The 19331-nt window shown below is 47.0% G+C and overlaps 1 protein-coding gene across 1 annotated transcript; it reads left to right on the top strand.

Annotated features, from left to right (window-relative positions):
• Positions 1 to 13393: 13393 nt before the first annotated feature.
• On the top strand, positions 13394 to 18554 carry LOC124092699 (phospholipase A and acyltransferase 2-like). Its single transcript, XM_046444510.2, has 3 exons — positions 13394 to 13414; positions 14395 to 14503; positions 17409 to 18554. Exons 1-3 carry the CDS (start codon positions 13394 to 13396, stop codon positions 17951 to 17953), a joined length of 675 nt encoding a protein of 224 aa, XP_046300466.1. The 3' UTR covers positions 17954 to 18554.
• Positions 18555 to 19331: the final 777 nt, after the last annotated feature.

The raw sequence follows: 19331 nt of genomic DNA, 5'->3' as shown, positions 1-19331 counted from the left end.
ATGAGTTCTTTCAACTTCACAAGCTTGAAAAAAACTCCAAAATCTGACATTCAATTTCTTCCTCCTTATTTCGGGGTAATAAAGACTAATTCACCAGGTTTGCTGAGATGACATAAGAAAGATACCTTAGAACAATTCCTGACCCATAATAGATGCTCAATAAGTTTGTTCAATGCATTTTATTTCTGTCTCGATTTAGTTTATTCTCCAAGTGGGTAGAGGACTAGGAGTCCTGGGTAATTCCAACATCTTCTAATGAGTCCAACATCCCTGACAGAAGGACACCTTCCACCAATCTCCAGTGCTCTCTACTGGTCAGCTCTTTTTTATAAAGGATGTTCACTTGTAACAAAGAGTCTTGGCTTCACCACCTATGACCATTATGTGAACACACAGTCAATTTATATACCCAAATTTGGGTGAATCAAGTTGGCCCTGGTTGGGTTCCAGTAAGTTACTGTTTGCTCTATCTAGCTCCTTGCTATTTTCCTGCATGCTTCAAGTGTGTTTTCAGAAATGGCAAGGCCCCTTCAGTCTTCCAGGCTAATCCGACAGGCTGCTATGTTGGTGCCTTTACCAGCAGCAACCTTCCCTGGAGAACACCCAACCCAGATAGGATCATTCACCAGAGGGGTCACTGTGGCCACTACCATTCTGACTCTGGGAGAGAGGTGATATCTATTCATTGCTCATAATCCCAAAGATGCGGAAAGCTGGTTCTTTGATTCCCATAACATAGCACAAGTAAATCTAAGTTAATAAAGAGAATTTAATGGAAGCTCTGAGCTACCAGGAAGGAAAAAAACTAAAGACATACTTAGTTTATTTTTGCTACCATTTAATGTAAGTGTGCTCTGAATCCCAGGCCCAGAACAGTTAGTCTGTTTTGAATCTTGAAGGATGAACCTTGCATTCCCCCTGCTCTGCCCACATATCCAAGGGCACAGCTCACCTTTCACAATGTCAGTGCTTTCTACCAGGGCTGCTTCACCAGAATCAGGGCTCCTTGTTGCTTGGCCACATGGAGAGGAAGACCTCCCCTCTTTCAGGACAACCCATGTCCCAGAACCTTACCTGCGCCAAGGCTCATTTTTACCCAGGGCACCTACAATGTGAGTACCTTTTCTTCATTGGAACAAAAAACATTGTCTTCATTCTAGGATTAGGTCAAAGCTCTTAGGACTCCAAGTACCTCTTCTATTTGTAGCACTTATCATGTTTGAGACTTAATTTGGATTGGTTTTTGTAATTTGTATCTATTCCTCCTACAAGAATTGTTGTTCCCTGGAGTCAATTACCCAAACTCCTATTTCTCATTGTTACAACCCAGAATCTACTGTCTTGTCGCGACCCCTCGCCGGCAAGGGAAAACACGACACAGGATTCTTCTTTCAGCAGTTTATTCAGGCCTTGATTCATGCATCATCTTCTAGTGACCCCCCGCCGAGCGCCCAAGCACAGCCTAATAAAGCCTCCCGCATACCAATCCCAGCTGCCACGTGGATCTCTCTCATAGGGTGGTAAGGGATTGTGTGCCAACTCTCCAAAAAAGGAGTTGTTTATCACAGGCCACAGTGGAAGCCGGCGCCATCTTCTAATGGCGGCCACGGTCTATAAGAATGGCTTACCACAGTTCCCCCTTCTATTTTATAAAACAATGCAGGTGAAAGTAGAGGTCCTATCCCACTGTGCAGAAGTGGCTGCAGTGTATGGTTCAGTCCTAAGGAGGGCCCTTCCCTAGACCTGGTCCCATATCAGCCGACGCCTTTTTTCGTAGGGCGGGGCGTGGACGTCAAACCCGCATGCAATAGGACATGCTTTCCTTGAGGTCCGTTGAGGGATCACTCAAGTGCAGTGCCTTGCCTCGCATCCTGCATCGTGATGACGGTGAGAAGTAGGATAACACAAATAGCCTGGTAGTAATGACAAAATTTAAGTTGGCAACACAATCCCTAATCCCCAGAGGAAGGTAAAGAGTCTGTAGCCGAGAAGAAAGACCAGTCCTGAAACCCATCTGCGTGCAATGGTAACAAGACCTGCAGAGTGCAAGGGCTATTCAGCACTGGGAGAGAATAAGGAAGAGGACATGCCAATCCCAGTGCAATGTGAAACTAACTTGGGGTGCAATGGCCATGCCCAGAAATCACTGTTTAAGATGTGCAAGCCAGATTTGTGGAGAAATGCCATTTTCTAAGGCCGCAAGAGCCTGTACGATCATAGCCTTCTCTTGCGCATGGCGAGTTTTAAGGCGACAGAGAAGCCACAAACAAAGTACAACACCGAAGCAACACATTGCCCCCAAAATGCCAACTCCCACCCATTCCTTAAAAAAGGAAAAGGCAGAGGATAGCCAACTGGTGAATTGACCCAAAGTCACTGGTTCGACATGGGTACTATTCAAAACAGCAATCTGAGTTAGTTGAGACTGGATCAAGTTTTCTGCTTCCATGGACCAGGTTCCGGATAGATATTCCCCGATGATGTGGGAGGCATTTCTGGAATCATTAAATCTGACAGAGGTTATACATAAATGTGCACGTTGATCAACACAACCCAAATGTACTAGGTCAGACAATTCCTCAACTTGAGCTTGAAGCAGATCTATCCTTTGATTAGCAGCTAGAATCCCAGATAAAATGTGTTGATTAATTCTACTTTGAGATTCAAGTATGGTGGATGTTTGTTGAATAACCTGATTAATAGTAGCAGCAGTTTGTACTTGGCTGGCCATGGCTACTCCAGCTGTAACTGCTGCAGCAGCAGACACTGCCACAGCTGTCACTATAGCTGCCGTAATTCCAAAATCTCTATGGGCTCTAATCAGTTCAACAATAGGAAATGACTCTGGATCCGCAGTAACCGGGATAGGGACAAAAGTTGGAATTTTTATAACCACTGCCATAGGCCAGGATCCATTCCAACACTCAGACAAGTAACAGGTAGTATTAGAACAATTAAGCATCCCCTGTGATGTAACATTAGCCAAAAGAAACAGGAACGGAGATTGGAGACAGACTGCTGCGGAGGGTAATGTAGCATTAAACAATTGTGAATTGTGTGAAGTAATTTTAAGTCTCCTACCTCGCTCCGAGTCTTGGGTACTGCCAGAAACATTAAACAGCCAACTTTGGACTCCTAATATTTCCCTGGGGAAACACAAGCGCGGACTAGACTAGCCCAATCTGAGGGAGTCATGCAAAATCTAGTAAGTCCCTCCACCTGAGTGAGAGTGAAAGCGGCATCTATGCCATAAGTGCGGACAGATTCTGCCAAGGTTTTAATTATCTTAAAGTCTAAAGGCTCATGATATCTTCCCCTGTTATTGTCCTGAAATACAGGGTATGCAAGTCCCATATCTGTATTAACTGTCCTCCAAACTTGTGCATGAAAAGATCTCCCGGAACCTTGGCTCCCCCCCACATACGGAGGTGGGGCAATCGGCACCATATCTTCTTCTAGATATTCTACCTCCTCCTCCTCAGAGTTTTGTTGACCGATGTTAACTCCCTTCCCCTTCTTACAGTAGGCCTGCGTGCCCTGTGTCTCCTTTTTCTTCTTTTTCATTTTTATCTTATGTAGTTGTTGTAACAATATATCAAGGTCCTCAGAACTCTCTGAGCCGCTTGTGTTCTCAGGCGTTTTTAATTCGGTCAAGTCTGGGTAGAGCCTTCTCCTATTTTTATCTTCAGGCTCTTTTGCCTTCTCACTACTGTTACTTTTAATACTCTCTGCCACTTCACTACATGATCCTTCAGATTTTTCCTCATGCAGTTGCTCAAGAATAGCTTGACCCTCACTCACAGCTTCCTGGCATTTACCATCTGTTATACATCCTCTAACTAACTTCCAAAGTGGTATAACGCCACCCTCTAAGGTGCCTTGCTCACGAGCGAAATCTAGATCTTTCCCTAATTTGTCCCAGCTAGGAATCGTAAGACTCCCTGAAAAAGCAAACCAAGGAGCCGCTATATCAGCTTCTCTTAAAAACATCTGCAAAGTACTCTGCTTTATCTTAAGTCCTTTTGAATGTAACAACCCATCTAGGGCCAACAAAATTGGGCTTGAAGAAGCAACACCCATAATGTTTTTAAAGCTATAAAGAAAGTGAAAGTACAAAAATCCCCGCTCTCTTCCTTTTACAGGGGAGCGTTCCGTTCTATGAATTCCCCGCTCTCTTCCTTTTACAGGGGAGCGTTCCGTTCTATGAATTCCCCGCTCTCTTCCTTTACAGGGGAGCATCCCTTTTTCCCGCTCTCTCTCTATTTACAGAGAGAGCGCCCCGCTATTTGCTTGCGGATTCCCACTTTACCTGGGAACTTACCGGTGCACCACCCTGACTGCTGAAAGTTCTGGATCCTGGGTTCGAGGAATATAATTCCCTGTACAGGCCACCAATTGTCGCGACCCCTCGCCAGCAAGGGAAAACACGACACAGGATTCTTCTTTCAGCAGTTTATTCAGGCCTTGATTCATGCATCATCTTCTAGTGACCCCCCCGCCGAGCGCCCAAGCACAGCCTAATAAAGCCTCCCGCATACCAATCCCAAGCTGCCACGTGGATCTCTCTCATAGGGTGGTAAGGGATTGCGCGCCAAACTCTCCATATTAGGAGTTGTTTATCACAGGCCACAGTGGAAGCCGGCGCCATCTTCTAATGGCGGCCACGGTCTATAAGAATGGCTTACCACACTGTCTGATATATAAAGTTAATCTAATTAAAAGCATCTGGAAAGGTTGGTCAAATCTATGACTGAGCTTAATAGAAAAAATTAGAAGGAATCTACCAAGTTCCAGGAATGAAGACAAAACTTAAAATCAAAGTAATGTTTATGAGCTGGACCCTGTGTATCAGAAAGGGATGCAGGTGAGGGAATATTGGTCTTGATATTAGTCCTGATACTCTGAAAATTTGGAATTAATCTTTGAATGTCTCTGTGAGGAAAGAAAAACAGCTGTAGGTAAATAGAATTATGGAATGAGAAATGAGATCTCTAAATAAAGCTGAGTTCTTCCTCCAAAGAAATCCTTTAGTGAAAGAAGAAGATGAAAAACCCTCACAGAGCTCTGGGACAAAAATGTACAAGTCTTTTATGATAAATTGCAAAACCAAGCCTTTTCTATGTGCAAGATAGAAGTCTATATTTTCAGTACCCACTAGAGGAATCCCTGAATTAGATTGGTAAAGCCCTCAATCATCCTGCAGATGTAAGTACAGGGCATACTGGACTCCCAAAGAAAAACCTATGATGAAAATTACCATGAAGAATGTACAAACTATACCAAGATAAAACTGTGACTAATGGGACACAGGAGACCAAGTCAATGGGAGAATTGATTCCTCATTGATTTGATATTTTAATATTTACTTTTTAGTTTTCGGCGGACACAGCATCTTGGTTTGTATGTGGTGCTGAGGATCGAACCCGGGCCTCAAGCATGCCAGGGGAGCGCACTACTGCTTGAGCCACATCCCCAGCCCCATCCTCATTGATTTGAGATAAAAGAGCATTCTGGCTTATGTGCATTGATAGCTATGTGTGTTAGTATCTTTTGAGCACAGTACAGCAGTAGAACTACTGGACCATGGTTGAGGGAATGTAAATTGACCTCTAATTTACAGAGACAAATGGTTTTCCAAAGTATTTAAATTGATTTACACCCCTGCAAGGAATTACCAGGGGCTCTGGATTAATTGTTTTCTTTTTTTTTTAATCAATTTTTAAATTTTAACAATAGAGTTATCCATAGTAATTGGGTTCATCCAGACAAACTCATACATGCATAGAATTCAATTTCAGTTCATGATCCCCCTTTCCCCTCCCTTTTCCCTCCTGGCCTCCCTCACCTCCCACATTCTCCTTTCTCTCCTCGGCTAGATTTTTTTTGTTTCTATAATTTTTTTTTGTATTTGATTCCTTCATTTACTTATGCATAAAGGTGAAATTCCCTGTGGTGTATTTATATGTGCACACGATTTTTAAAAAACGCATTGAGCATTGCCTTGTCTTTGCCATCCCTCCACTCCCCCTCTTAATCTCCTTCTTTTACACTAATGACTATCCCCATATCTTTATGATGGCCTATCCTTCCCTCCTCATTTCCTCCATTTTATTTTATTTTATTTATTTGATTTTCAAAGATCCAGCCTTACTTGGGTTCCTGGGATCAAGTCCATGGGGTCCTGTGGGAGTGTTCCTTTTGAAAAGAGCTCAGTTTGATCCTCTGATGTTTTTTGAGGATTTTTACCTCTGTGTTCATGAGAGATGTTGACCTCTGGGTTTATTTATTAATGCTCAGCTGTCAGATTGGGATGTCACTGTAAATGGATGAGATGAAGGTTCCCTTCTGTTTCCTGAAATAGCTTCGTGGAATGGGACTGTTCCCTCCTCCTTTTGCCAGGCCAGCCTTCTAAACCTGGACCTTTCGTTTTCAGTGGTTATAAAGTAAAAACGCACCCCAGTCAATACTTGTAGAGCTATTCAGAGTATCTATTTCATCTAGATGCATTTTGGTTGTTTGTGGGAAGCCATTCTCACACGTGACTGGGCAACTCCCAGTTTGGGTCTGAGGCGCTCTGGCTAATCTGTGTCGGAGCTTTCCCGGCCCTCTCCTGATGAGAGAGCTGGTCCGTGTGGGGGTGTGACTGACCACTGACCCTGGGGGCCAATCACTGACCCTGACCTTGGAGTGCGGCCCCCCTCAACCTTCATTGGATGGAATTCTCCCCTAAATTTCTTGTTCCCCAATAAACGGCTACTCCCTGGCGTGCTCCCTCTCTCTCTCTCCTGCTAGCCCTGAGTAATCCTTGCTGCCCTACCGGGTGGTTCGAGGTGGGAACCAGAGAGGGGAGCCGTCTCGGACCTGGTCATAGAAAAAGGTAACTGAGTCTGTGTGTTTTATTTCGATCTCGCTAGCTAACTTTTATGCCAAGAACCTCATTAACGAAACCAGTGCGCTGGCCGCATGGTGGAGTTGTTGGTGATTTTTAAGAAATTAGTTCATTTAATCCAAGTTGCTCAATTTTAATTGTGATATTATTTTTCCTCATTTAATATCTGCCAGACCTTGTCTGAAAGCCCCTCCTTCACTCTTAACATTGGCATTCTGTGTCATTTTCCTTTATGCCTCTGTCGGTCTTACTAGAGGTTTATCTTTTGCTCTTTTAGAAGAACCAGCTTTTGGAGCTACTGATTTTCTCCCTTTCTGTTGCTCATTGTATGGATTGCTGCTCTTATCTTCATTTCCCTTCCTTCTGACCTGTTTTGCACTTATTTACTCTTTTCTAACTTCTTCAGATGGAAACTCAGTATCCTGACTTTCAGTTTTCTTCTCTGCTAAAATATGCATTTAGTTCTAGAAAGTTCCTTCTCAGTCCTGCATTAGCTATAACTAGCAGATGTTGATCTTCTGCATTGTGATTTGGGGTCATTTAAAATATGTTTTAATGTCCATGGAGACTTCCTATTTGATACATGGGTTATTTAGAACTATGGTGTTCAACTGCAAGTATTGGAGATTATTCTTATATTCTTCTGTTATTGAGTTCTAGTTTAATCCTCTTTTTGTGAGAAAGTATATATTGGATGATTTCCAGGTTTTTAATTTGTAAGGGTTTGTTTGTTTATTTTTTCATTAACTGGAACAAGAGCACATTGGAAATGTGCCTGGGCACTCAAAAGGAGTGTGTGTTCTGCTGTTGTCGGTGAAGTGATCAGTGAATGTCAGTTAGGTCCGATTACTCGGTGGTAGTGTTCAGTTCTTCTGGGTCCTTGATGGTTTCCTCCCATGAACTCTATCAGTTATGTGAGAGGAAAGTCAAGTTCCCAATTTCAACTGTTTATTTGTCTTTTACATTTTCCAGATTTTTTTTCCTCCAGTTTTGAGGCTGTGGATGCCCACATACTTGGAACCATTGTATCTTACACACAAGGATTTAACATACCATATCAGAGACAGGCATCCCTAGGGAGACCTACTCACAAGGTTGGCTGTAGGCTGAGTCTGGGAACTGGGCAGGTAAACCTTGCCCTCAGTGATCACAATGACTCATCATGTCTAAACCCTCTGTATGAACAATGTGGTCTACACTGCATGCTGCCTGCCTTCTGGGAGTCTATGGCTTCAGGACATGCCAGGCAGAGAGGAACTAGGAGACTCTCCCTGGACTGAGACCCTGGACTTCTACACTGGGGATCTTCTCAGGTAGACAACCCTCCACACATGTTGTCCCAATTCATTAGTAAGGACTTGAGTGATCCCATGTGAATCCACTGGAGAGGCTCCTGGAAGCTCTCACCTGGCTTCCTCAGGACGTCTCCCCACGTGCCTTTTCCTCTGCCCATCTTGCTTTGGGTCCTTTGCTTTAATAAATCTTAGCAGTGAGTGTGACTCTATGATGAGATCTTCTTCTTTGAACCAGTAAATATCCAGTGGCCTCAGGATGCCCTTCTCCAGTAGCTGAGGCCCTGACACATACTCAATGAAAGTATCTAATGTCCCCCAACAGGAGGTCAGTCAGGAGACACACAGTTGTCCTCAGAGATGTGGGCACCTAATTCACGGGAGGATCCAATCGACACAACAACAGGAAGAAGAGGAGTGAATCTCTCCTTGTGGAGGTGCAGAGATTGGGAGTCAGAGAAGGAGAGGGATATGCTCAGGTCACTTGTGTGCAGACCCTGAGTTGGACCCTCCCCCTGCCCATAGCCCTCATGAGTCACCCCAGGGCCCCCCTCTGCTCCTTGTTCCCCGCCTCTGTCCTCACTCTCAGCACTCCACCAGGGCACCGCAGCATCACAAAACAGGACTTCTTCTTTTCCTTTCCCTCTTCCGGCCTAATCTCATGGATGAGATCTCCCTCCAACCCCTTATTCAAGGCTCCTCAATACCAAAAGAGGGGTCCCGGTACATCCTCCTCCTGCCCCACACTCTGCTCAGCTCTGTCCCACAGCCCACACTGCCGCCACCTCCAGTCACAAAGTATAGTCCCTGCAGACCCCAGGAGTCTCTCCTGATGCCTTTCCTCCTCCATCTCCTGTCTACTAACCTAATTCAGGGCAGTTCCCTTCCTGCTTCCACAACCCCCATAGCCTCCTGCCAGCTTCCCCACCTCCTGTCCCTGCTGCCCCATACCCAGTCCCCAAGACCACATGCCCTTCCTCACCAACACTTCCTCCCTCCCTCCCCTCCCTGGGCTCTGCCCCCAGGTCCACCCAGGGCCTCGACCTCCACTCACCTAGTGCTCCCTCTGGCCTCTGCTCTTCTGCACTCCTGGGTCTCCCTGGCCCAACCCCCTCCCCATGCCCACTCCCCCTCTTCCCATTAGCATCCAGACTCCTTCTCACCAGGCTGCCCTCACTGCCCTCTGGATCAACTGCCCCTCTCTGGGACCTAGATCCTGAAGCCCATCGAGCAAGGAACAGGATGGGACACAATTCCCTGTGCCTGTCTGAACTCAAGGAGAAAATATTCAGAGGGCTTCGCCTCCTTCCCTGCATCTCCAAGATCCATCTCGGGGCCTGACTTGTGCAGAGCCAGGCCTCCTGTCCAACACCTGCTACCCCGCAGCCTGAGTCAGCCTGTCCATCAAGCCACAGCAAGGCTGAGACAGCAGGAGAGAGTTTCTCTTTCATCTTCCATCACCCAAGGTCATGGCCAGGGCACTATGAACAGAAAAGAGCTGAGCTCTGAGATTGAGCCTCTGCCTCCATGAGGACACAGGGCAGGGAATTTTTCTGGGGACAGGGCAACACAACCCCCACAACCTCCTTTTTCCAAATTATAAAACATGCCCTCCAGGAACTGTTCCATTTCTTATAAGAACCTGGCTTCTTCCTTTTCTAATTCCCATGATAGGGCTGAACTCAACCCTGCTTAGAACTTCTCTAAGAGAAAGTCATGGTTTCTGAGACTAAACACTTTGTAGATCAAAAGGGTGAGGCGAGAATCATCTTGAACTAGGAGGAAAAGATTATGGAAGGAAGAAGAGGGACAGGGGTGTTCTCTGGGGCTTGGAGAGACCCAAACTCTCCTCACAGAGAGGCAGGCAAGGAAAAAGCTCACCAGCCAGAAGCCCAGAATGCAGGCTGAGTGTGGACACAGTGTGGGCCCAGCCCCCAAGGCCCAGATACACGCCTTCTACACCAGGGACCTGTCTCCCTTCACACGCCACTCTCAGTGCCTCCCCTCCCCAGCCCAAGACCCATACTCAAGCCTCATGGACACAGAAAGGAGATGTGCCTTGGAAAGAACCCATTGTCTCCCATGGAAAATCTCTTTCATATAATAGTAGAATTTTTGTAGAGGCTTTCCTAGTCCAGGCTAGCACAGCTGCGCACAGTAGCATACAGGAGTCATTCCAGCAACTCAGGAGGCTAAGGGAAGAGGATCTCAAGTTTGAGGCCAGCCTTGGCAATTTAGCAGGACCCTGTCTCAAAATAATGAAAACTACAAAGTGCTGGGTCTGCAGCTCCTTGATGTGGTGTCCAGTGTTCCCAGCAGGCTGGGCCTGGGCTCTGACTCTGCCCCGTTCTCTGCCCAGGAGGAACACACTGGCCCCCTGGCCTGCTCAGCGGCTGTAGGCACCAGCTGGGGACAGGCAGCATTCCAGCTGGACCCACCTTGGTTGCTGGCTCCTCTCACGTGGCTCCTGGGCCTGAGTTTCTGGCACTGATCACATGGGATTAGCTGAAGAGCTAACCGTCCAGCACAAGGACTGTGGACTTGCATTCACCACCACCCTGCACACCCCAAGTTGTCTCTGTGCCCACCTCACCTGCCATCCCTTCGGCCATCAGTGCCCCCACCCAGCCTACTGCTCAGGACATGGGGCTGTGATATTGTTAAAAGTGGCTAGGACCCATCCGTAAGATGAGACCCCTTGGTTCACTGTCATCCACCCAAAGATGTGGGGACTGCCCATGAGGCTCTGGACAGTGGTATCAGCACTTGCTTGTTTCACTTTCTCTCCTTTCCCCCTGATACTTGGGGATTTTTGAACGTTCCCCTGACCTGAGGGAATCAGCTGAACCTACCCCCACTCTCTCCCTCCAGAATGAGGTTGGGAAAGTCCGTAAGGAGGGTCCCAGGCAACCCCGAGGACATTGGCATGGAGATGCTGAGAGAGGCCCCGTGTCCACAGGAGCAGCATGGGCTGTGGAATAGCACGTCTACAGGGACGCTGTGGACCCTTAAGTTGGAGTCTCCTAGCTGTGGTTCCAGTCCCCCTGTGTGCTCACCCACAGCCCTGTCTTCCTGAGAGCCAGAAGAGGGCATTCGGCTGGTCCTTGCTTCCTCCACAACCCCACAGTGAGGGTGCTGAGCTGCTCCCACTCTCTCCCGCCCCTTGCTGTTAAGAAGTGGGTGTCAGAAGAGAGAGACTTATTAGGGGCTTGGGTGGGGTAGCACACTGGTGTCTACAGCAGCAGCTCTTCACACCAGGGAGTAGGGGTTTGGGTTTCCTGTTGGGCTACAATGAATGCGCTTCCGACCTGGGGGGGAGAGGAAGGGGAGGGTTTCTTTCCATTCTTCTGGCCACGCAGGCTCCTGGGTTTCCAGGGTGTGGAAATGCCTCTGGTGGCCTGTTCCAGGTGGTGTGGTTGTTTGGAAGTTGGTGGAAATCTTTGCCTGTTCTGGAGATGTTCGCTCCTCATTGTGGGGTGTGTCTGTGTCCTCAGAGCCCCTCATTCCTTGAAATGCTTCCCTCTGGCTGTGCCCCTCCCTCCTGCCTTCCCACACCTACCAAGACATGGGTGGGTTTTTTGGTTTTTGATTTTTTTTTTTTTTTTTGGTTTTGGTTTTTCAGTATCAGCACTTGCTTGTTCCACTGTCTCTCCTTTCCCCCTGATACTTGGGGATTTTTTAATGTTCCCCTGACCACAGATGTCAGCAAATCCTCCTGAATGCACACTGGGCTCTGATCTCTCTCCCCTTCAAGTGATTTCCATATCTAACTGTCTCCGGCATGTGTGCCCTGCATTTGTTGAAAGATTAAAAATTTTATGTGACCTTTGTTTTCACCTAACTGAAGGCTTGGGTAGGTGGAGTTACAGGAAGACGAAAAGCTAAATAAAAGTAGTCTGGACCTCCAGCCAGCAGCACACAGCACTTCTGAACAGAACGATGTGTTCTTGGGTAAGTCCCCAAAAAGGGTTTTGAAGATTTCATTTAAAAGCAACTGTGGCCATCTGTTAGCATGGGCTCCAGCTCAGGTGTAGAGAGGACAGGAAGGGAGAGGGGCAGGTGGCAGGTCTGGGGCTCTCACACAGCAGGAAAAGAATCATGGTTTGGGTCCAGGTGCCCAGAGGCTTCCTTGCCTCAGCTGCTGTGTGGGGTTTGGTCTCCTGAGTGCTGGCTGCCTCCTGGCACCTCGCTGAAGGCTTTTCTTTACCCAAACCAGGTTTCAGGAAGCACCTTATTGGGACGGGGTTATGACTCAGTGGTAGAGAGCATGCCTAGCACACATGAGGCACTGGTTTCGATCCCCTGCATCACATAAAAATAAGCAAATAAAATAAAGGTATTGTGTCCATCTACAAATAAAGATTTTTTTAAAAAAATAAGAAAACGGGCAATGATCTTCCAGTTGAGATCAGAGGAATTCTCAAATGATGGAGGAGCATTTATATTCCAAAGCATTTAGTTCTGTTGTTTTAATTTAATTACATTTTCAAATTTATTCACAGTAATATGTGAATGTATTTGCCTTGTTTAAGAAACAAAAAGCAGAAAGTCCAAGGGACATCAATAGAGGAAAGGGATGGGGTGGGAAGAAGGAGGTGAGGGAGAGGTGTTAGGGAGTGATACTGGGCATATTATATTGCTATATTGGTGCAGGTGTGTATAGGCAACAGAACACTCATCATTATGTACAAATATAATGCACTTGTAAAGGGATGTTGAAAGAGAATTTTTAAAAAAGAAGAAACCAAAATCCAAGTAGAAGCCCTGAGCATGAAGAATCAGCCCTTCTCCCAGACCCCCTGTGTTCTCTCTTCCCCCTGAAGCAGTTTGGGGTGCACTCTGCCAGATGGTTCTATTCATATGTATATAGCTCCTTTATAAGTGCTGACTTGTAGCCTTGTGTTTTATGGTGGTTTTTAACTGGGTTCCATGAGTAAAGTTCATCTAGATATACTTGAATCTTTCTCATTACTTAAATGTGTTTCCTAGAACCAATCTGTTGTATTTCAGTACATGTGTGCTGATGTTTTTTTTTCCAGTACTAGGGATTGAAACCAGGAACTTGTGCAAGCTAGGCAAGTGCTCTCTATAAATGAGCTACTTCGCAGCTCTTTTTAATCTTCACTATGAGGCCAGGTCTCCTAGTGGCCCAGGCTGGCTTCAAACATGTGATCCTCCTGCCACAGGCTCCCAAGTCACTGGGACTACAGCCATGCCTGACCACTGCCAGCAGGTATTACCTTTCTGATGCTAAAATCAGCCCACCTTGGGTCAAGCTGACTCCTGATCCTTGCTGCCAAGGACTTGAACTCCCAGGAGATCTCCCACCTCCTCCAGGCAGCTGCACCCTCACTTCTCTCTGTAGCAGCTCAGCTCCCTGGCAGGGTGCACTGGGCCAGATGCCGGGCTCAGCTGAGTTGGGGGAGGGCAGCTGGTTGCCTCAGTGTACTCCAGAGGTATAACTCATTCATGTGAACTTCAAAGAGAACCCCTCCCCCTCTGACTCCCAAACACATCCTGTCTTTCTCTCTCTTGATTTCGGCCTGGAGCCCAGACTCCAGCTGCCCCAGTTTGTCTGGGACTATCTGGGATTGTTCAGGCATAAATGTTGGAAACCCTGAGACTCAGTTTCTTCTGGATCTTCTGCTCTCTAGGAAAGTCACCTAACCATCCTAAGACCCAGTCTTCTCGTCTGTGGAAGACGGTGATGGTACTTCTTAGGATGATGGACAGTGGGGTCAAGTGTTCTGCAGTGTTTGGAACGTTGGGCTCTGAACAAGGACACTCTGAACATTATAAGCATCACTGAAGCCCAAGAGCATGGCTGGTGGTGGCCCTTAAGATGCGTTTTGGACCTTCTTGGGAATCATATCGACATTTGCTGATACAAACATTCTCTGTGCATAAAATGTTCTCTCTGCAGCTGGTGCACATCACTGCCCCACACTCCTGTGATACAGAACTACTGCCATGGTCCCTCAGAGACACCCCTTCCCATCTCCTCCTTGTCCCGAGACCTTTCCAGGCTAGCATGCACATGGTAAATGGAGGGGAGAGGCTTCCCACCTGTGTATGGAGCAATTTCTCCTCTCTGATTCCTCAGGTGATGAGCACAGGGATTCTGTAGGACTGGGTTGTGACTTCTTGCAGGTCAGATTTTAAAACATCCCATACAGAGGCCCCCTCTATCTGTGTCTGATTTTTCTGTTGCAGGACAGAACAAGTCCAGAACCTGGAGACCTCATTGAAATTTTTCGTGGCGCCTTTGAGCACTGGGCAGTCTATGTGGGGAAAGGCTATGTGGTGCATCTGACTTCACCAAGTAAGCATGGTTTCTCTATTAAACACAAGGGCTGAGATCAAGGGTAAGAACGCAGGCACAATTAAGTGCTGGTCCTCACACTGCCTGGCACAGCAGGTACTCAATTGGCATTTACTGAATGAATCATGCTCTTTGCTCTGGCTGTATCTCTGCTAGTCCTCATTATCAGTGAGTTCAGGGAGAATTGTTGACCTGTTTTCATTTTAGAGTGCATTCAGTCCCAGTTGATCCCACTGTAGTTGATGAGCATCCCTCCCAAGGTCCAGTCCCCTGTGTCTGTGGAGTTCTGCAAGGTCAAACAACAGTAGAAGGAGTTGATCCTTCCAAGAGTTTATACCTGGCTGCAGAGAGCAATGGACAGGTGTGGGCCTCCAACCTCCCCAGGTCCAGTCTGGAATCCTGGCTCCTCTGCCTGCTGACTGTGGAGTGTGTGGCTTCATCTCAGTCAGTTGAGCTCTACCTCAGAAGAGCAGGGATAGGGATTCCTGTCTCCCAGGCCGTGAGGGAGAGAAATGAAGGAGGGCAGGGAGAGCCTGTGCAGGGCCTGGCCAGGTGTGGGGCCTCCTCCCTCTCTGTCCCAGCATCATGGCTTTAAGGGACACGCGGACATGCTGGAAACTCCACTCACCTGCACACAGAGGAACACTGTCCAGTCCTTCAAGTCACTAGTAGAGCTGGTGTGGACATGCACCTGTGTGCACATAAGGAAGTCAGTCGAGTGAGAGACATTGAGACCTTCTGTGGCACCTACGGCAGCTCACAAACTCAGAGACTTTGAACAGAAAATGACAAAGAGCTCAGCTCACAGCAGTGCTCACACTCAGCTGTTAAAGCGTCATTGGGGGAGTGCATTTGTCCCTGAGCCTGGCCACTAGGAACCTGCCCCCCTTAGGCTGTGCTGCTGCGGGTGCTCCGTGGTTGGTGTCCAACCCCTGGGACAGCAGCAAGGTCCTGCTCACAGCAGGAGAGGGAGGTCTGTCTGGGTTAGAGCTGGCTCTGGGAAAATCAGGACAGTGTCCAGTTAGGGCTGCATGAGGTGGGCCCTTTGTTCTTGTTGGTTTGTTTGTTTGTTTGAAGCCCTGGGGGTTGAACCCAGGGTGCTCTAACCATGAGCTCTACCCCAGCCCTTTTAAAATTTTATTTTCAGTCAGACTCTCACTGAGTTACCTAAGCTGGCCACAGTATGACCTCCTCCTGCCTCAGCCTCCGGGGTGTCTGAGAATACTGGAAGGTGCCTCCACACCATGCCTAGTTATGGGGTTTGGGGCTACATTCAGTCTGTGGCCTCATTTCCATATCTGTTTAAAAATCCCCAAGATTACTCTTGGTCACCAAATGTTTGTCCTTCAGGGGACCTCGTAGATGGTAAACGAGGACTCAGCAGGTCCTTCACAGGGTTATGTGAATGTAGTTTTGGTGTCTTAGTGCTCATAGAGGTCATCTGTAAGGGCGTGTCTTCTAACAAACTTCACCTCCCTTGAGAGTACACCACATGTACAGAATGTTGTTAGTGCAACTGGTGAAGAAGAATACTAGGTGCTTGGGAACCTTCCAAAGCCAGGTCTCCAGGAGCCCAGACATAAGCAGTTGATTTGGGAGGCATGTCTCCTGATCAGGTCTCCTTCGTCCCTTGAAGTACCTGGATCCATCCTTTAGATCTTTCAGGGCCCAGGTTACCACCCCACGTTCATTGTCTTAGAAGCAGCATTTTCCACAGTGAGAACTTCAGTTCCTTCCTGTGGAGCAGTTAGACTATTGAAAACCTTTTTCCTGTGGAGGTTTGAAGCTAAACTTCTATGTCAGGCTGCCTAAAGAGAATTTAGTGAGGGGCTGGGGTTGTGCTCAGTGGTAGAGTGCTCTCCTACCATGTATGAGGCACTGGGTTCGATCCTCAGCACCACATAAATGTAAAATAAAGATATTGTATCCACTTAAAACTAAAATTAAAGTTTTTTTATACAAAAGAGAATTTAATGTGTTGTTAGAACCTTTTTCAGGCCTTGTAGAAATATTGGTCATGCTTTTCTAGTTCAGAGATTTCCACTTAAATAAAGAGCATGCTAAAAAAAAAATAATACCCAGTTTCTCTTCATGATCAGCTTTGGAAATTCTTGAAAAATTCAATTATGGAGGAATATTTTATGCAGATATCCCAGGCTGCAGCATACAGCTCCCTTAGATTGGAAATCTTTGTGTATCTTTTTACCACAAATAATGAATAATCCAATGTGAAAGAGACAGAGAGAAAGTGTGCGTGTTTGCAGGTAGATCCCATTACCTACCACCAAGTGTTTTTTTTATGAATACCATGATTATTCTTGGCACCTTGGCATTGGCACGATGCTAGGTTGAATGACTGGGCTTTAAACCAGGGTAAAAGTATAACACATTCTTACCAATTTGATAGAAATTTCCACAATTTATACCCCCAATTAAATATGATTGATTCCTTCTGCAGACATGCCCTGAGTATTGGTCTGCTACTACACAAACACTCCATGTACTCACAGAGTTTCCACTGATTTCAACTATGGTTCCAGTGAGTTTCTTAAGAGCATATTTGAAGGTATCATTTTCACTTTCTCATTTTAGTTCTGATTCCTTCAACACTGGACTCCAGAATCTCCCATATGAAAGGAATTAATAATAGAGTAAATGTCCATGCCCAAGTCAGGCCCCAGGACATGAAGATTTCCCAGGTAGAGGGAGGCAGTGAAAATATTGCAGCCGTCCTGAGCCACCCCTGGGTGGAGGGCTGCTTACAGCACTGCTCCAGCTGGGAATGAGCGCTGGGGGAGGACGCTGTCCAGGGGAGGGGAACAAAACTTTCTGAAAATCACTTCTGTCCCAATTTGCAGTGAGGCCTCTATAGCCTTGCCCTGGCCTGAGTCCACTGTTTCCACAGGTGAAGCTGCAGGACCTAGCGTGAACGGCTTGGGTTCCGTCCTGGGTAACAGAGCCATAGTGAAGAAGGAGCTGCTGTCGGTGGTGGCTGGAGGAGACAAGCACCGGGTCAATAACAAGAACGATAACAAGTATGAGCCACTGCCACCTGACAAAATTGTCCAGCAGGCAGAGAAAATGGTGGGGACATACGTGCCCTATTCATTGACCAACAACAACTGTGAGCACTTTGTGAACAAGCTGCGCTACGGAGTTTCCCTCAGTGACCAGGTGTGCCCTCAGCCTGTGTCCCCTTCCCTGGTACCAGACCATTCCCCAGCTGACAGGGGCTGGGCACCTGCTGAGGGCTGGCAGTGCAACCTGACTTGGACATTGCCCTTGATCGGGGGTCAGGGAAGCTGGCAGAGAGAGCAGTGGGGTCCAGGAAAAGGGGACCCTGGTCATGTTGGGCCCATTTTTCCTGCACAAGGTCAACAGGAAACACTTCAGCTTTTGTGGGCCAGCTGGTCCCTCTCCTTACTCTGTCAGGGTCACTCTGTAGCCTGAGAGCAGCCATAGACTCTGTAAACCAACAGGTGAGGCTGTGTTCCAATAGAGCTTGATTGTTTACATTTATTTACTTTTGTAGAAATAGGTGACAGGCAAGATTTGACCAATGGGACATTGGGTAACAAGTCTTGGTTTAAAAGAACTTGAAGTACTGGGGCTGTAGCTCAGTGGCAGGGCACTTGCTGGTGTGCATGAGATCCCAAGTTCTATTGCCAACACCACACACACAAAAAAAACAAAACCATGAAATATTACATTATACATTTTTAGGTAACAAACAGTTCAAAAATCATAAATGTAAAATATTTACAGATGATGTATTTTTTGCAATTTGCATCCATGATTTCATTCCAAATTTTCTTGACAAACTTGGAGTTACACAACTAGCTTATTGAGTGTGTGAAAAATGTCTTCTACATAATTCAAATAGCTAAGCCCAGTGTTATTTTAAAACTGTCAATGAAATCAGACAATTTTTCTAGTGAAAACCTGACAATTTTTCAGCTCACATTGAAGGTGTTAATGCCCGTCACCATGACACCAGCTCACATTGTTTCAGGAGGCCTCTCTGTTGGGTTGGGTTGTTTTCTGTGTTTGGGCTTTGGGTTTTTCTTTTTTTTCTTTTTTTTTTTTTTTTTTTTTTGGTACCAGAGATTGGACCAAGGGTACTTTAACTCTGAGCCACATTCCCAGCCCATTTTATATTTAACTTAAAGACGAGGTCTCTCTAAGTTACTTTAGGACCTCACTAAGTTGCTGGGGCTGAACTTGAACTTGTGATCTTCCAACCTCAGCCTCCCTAGCCACTGGGAGTACAGCAGGTGCCACCATGCCCCACTGAGCCCTCTCTGTTGAGGGTATGTGTTCTTGAATCCCCCCTCCTTGGTGTCCAGGGAAGTTTGTACCTTGGCCTGTGCCCCACAGATTCAGGACAGGGGAGGCACTGGCTCTTCTTTGGTAAGGTAGGAGAAGGGCTGGGTGAAGAGGGGAGATGGGCAGGAAAAATGCGTGCCTCCTGGATGTGAGGGCCCCAGGCTGATAACTTGGGAACTGCCAGTCAGCTGTGGGCACTGGGGTGAGTGAGACCTGCTTTTTGCTGTGACCTTGCTGAGTTGGTCCCCATCCTATCAGCTGGGGGGGTAGACATGTGTCTGGACCCAGGGGTGGTGTTCTGGGTGGGGGGGGACTGCCTCATTGTGCATCTAAACCCACTTCCAAAGGTTGTACAAAAGCCTCAAGGATCACGTCCCACCCACAGGTGTTTTAGGGGTGGTTGGCTCTCTGCTGTGCTTCTCAGGGTTCAATTCAAGCAAGACTGGGGCACTCAGTGACGGCTGTGCTGTTTAGTTTCTCCCTGGCCTGGGGATCCCATTTG

Source organism: Marmota monax, unplaced genomic scaffold, assembly GCF_021218885.2.
Source record: "Marmota monax isolate L192 unplaced genomic scaffold, Marmota_monax_Labrador192_F-V1.1 WCK01_AAM20220418_F8-fsc00038, whole genome shotgun sequence".
Taxonomy (NCBI): Eukaryota; Metazoa; Chordata; class Mammalia; order Rodentia; family Sciuridae; genus Marmota; species Marmota monax.
The sequence above is the reverse complement of the archived record's forward strand: the minus strand, read 5'-3'. Positions and strand labels throughout refer to the sequence as shown.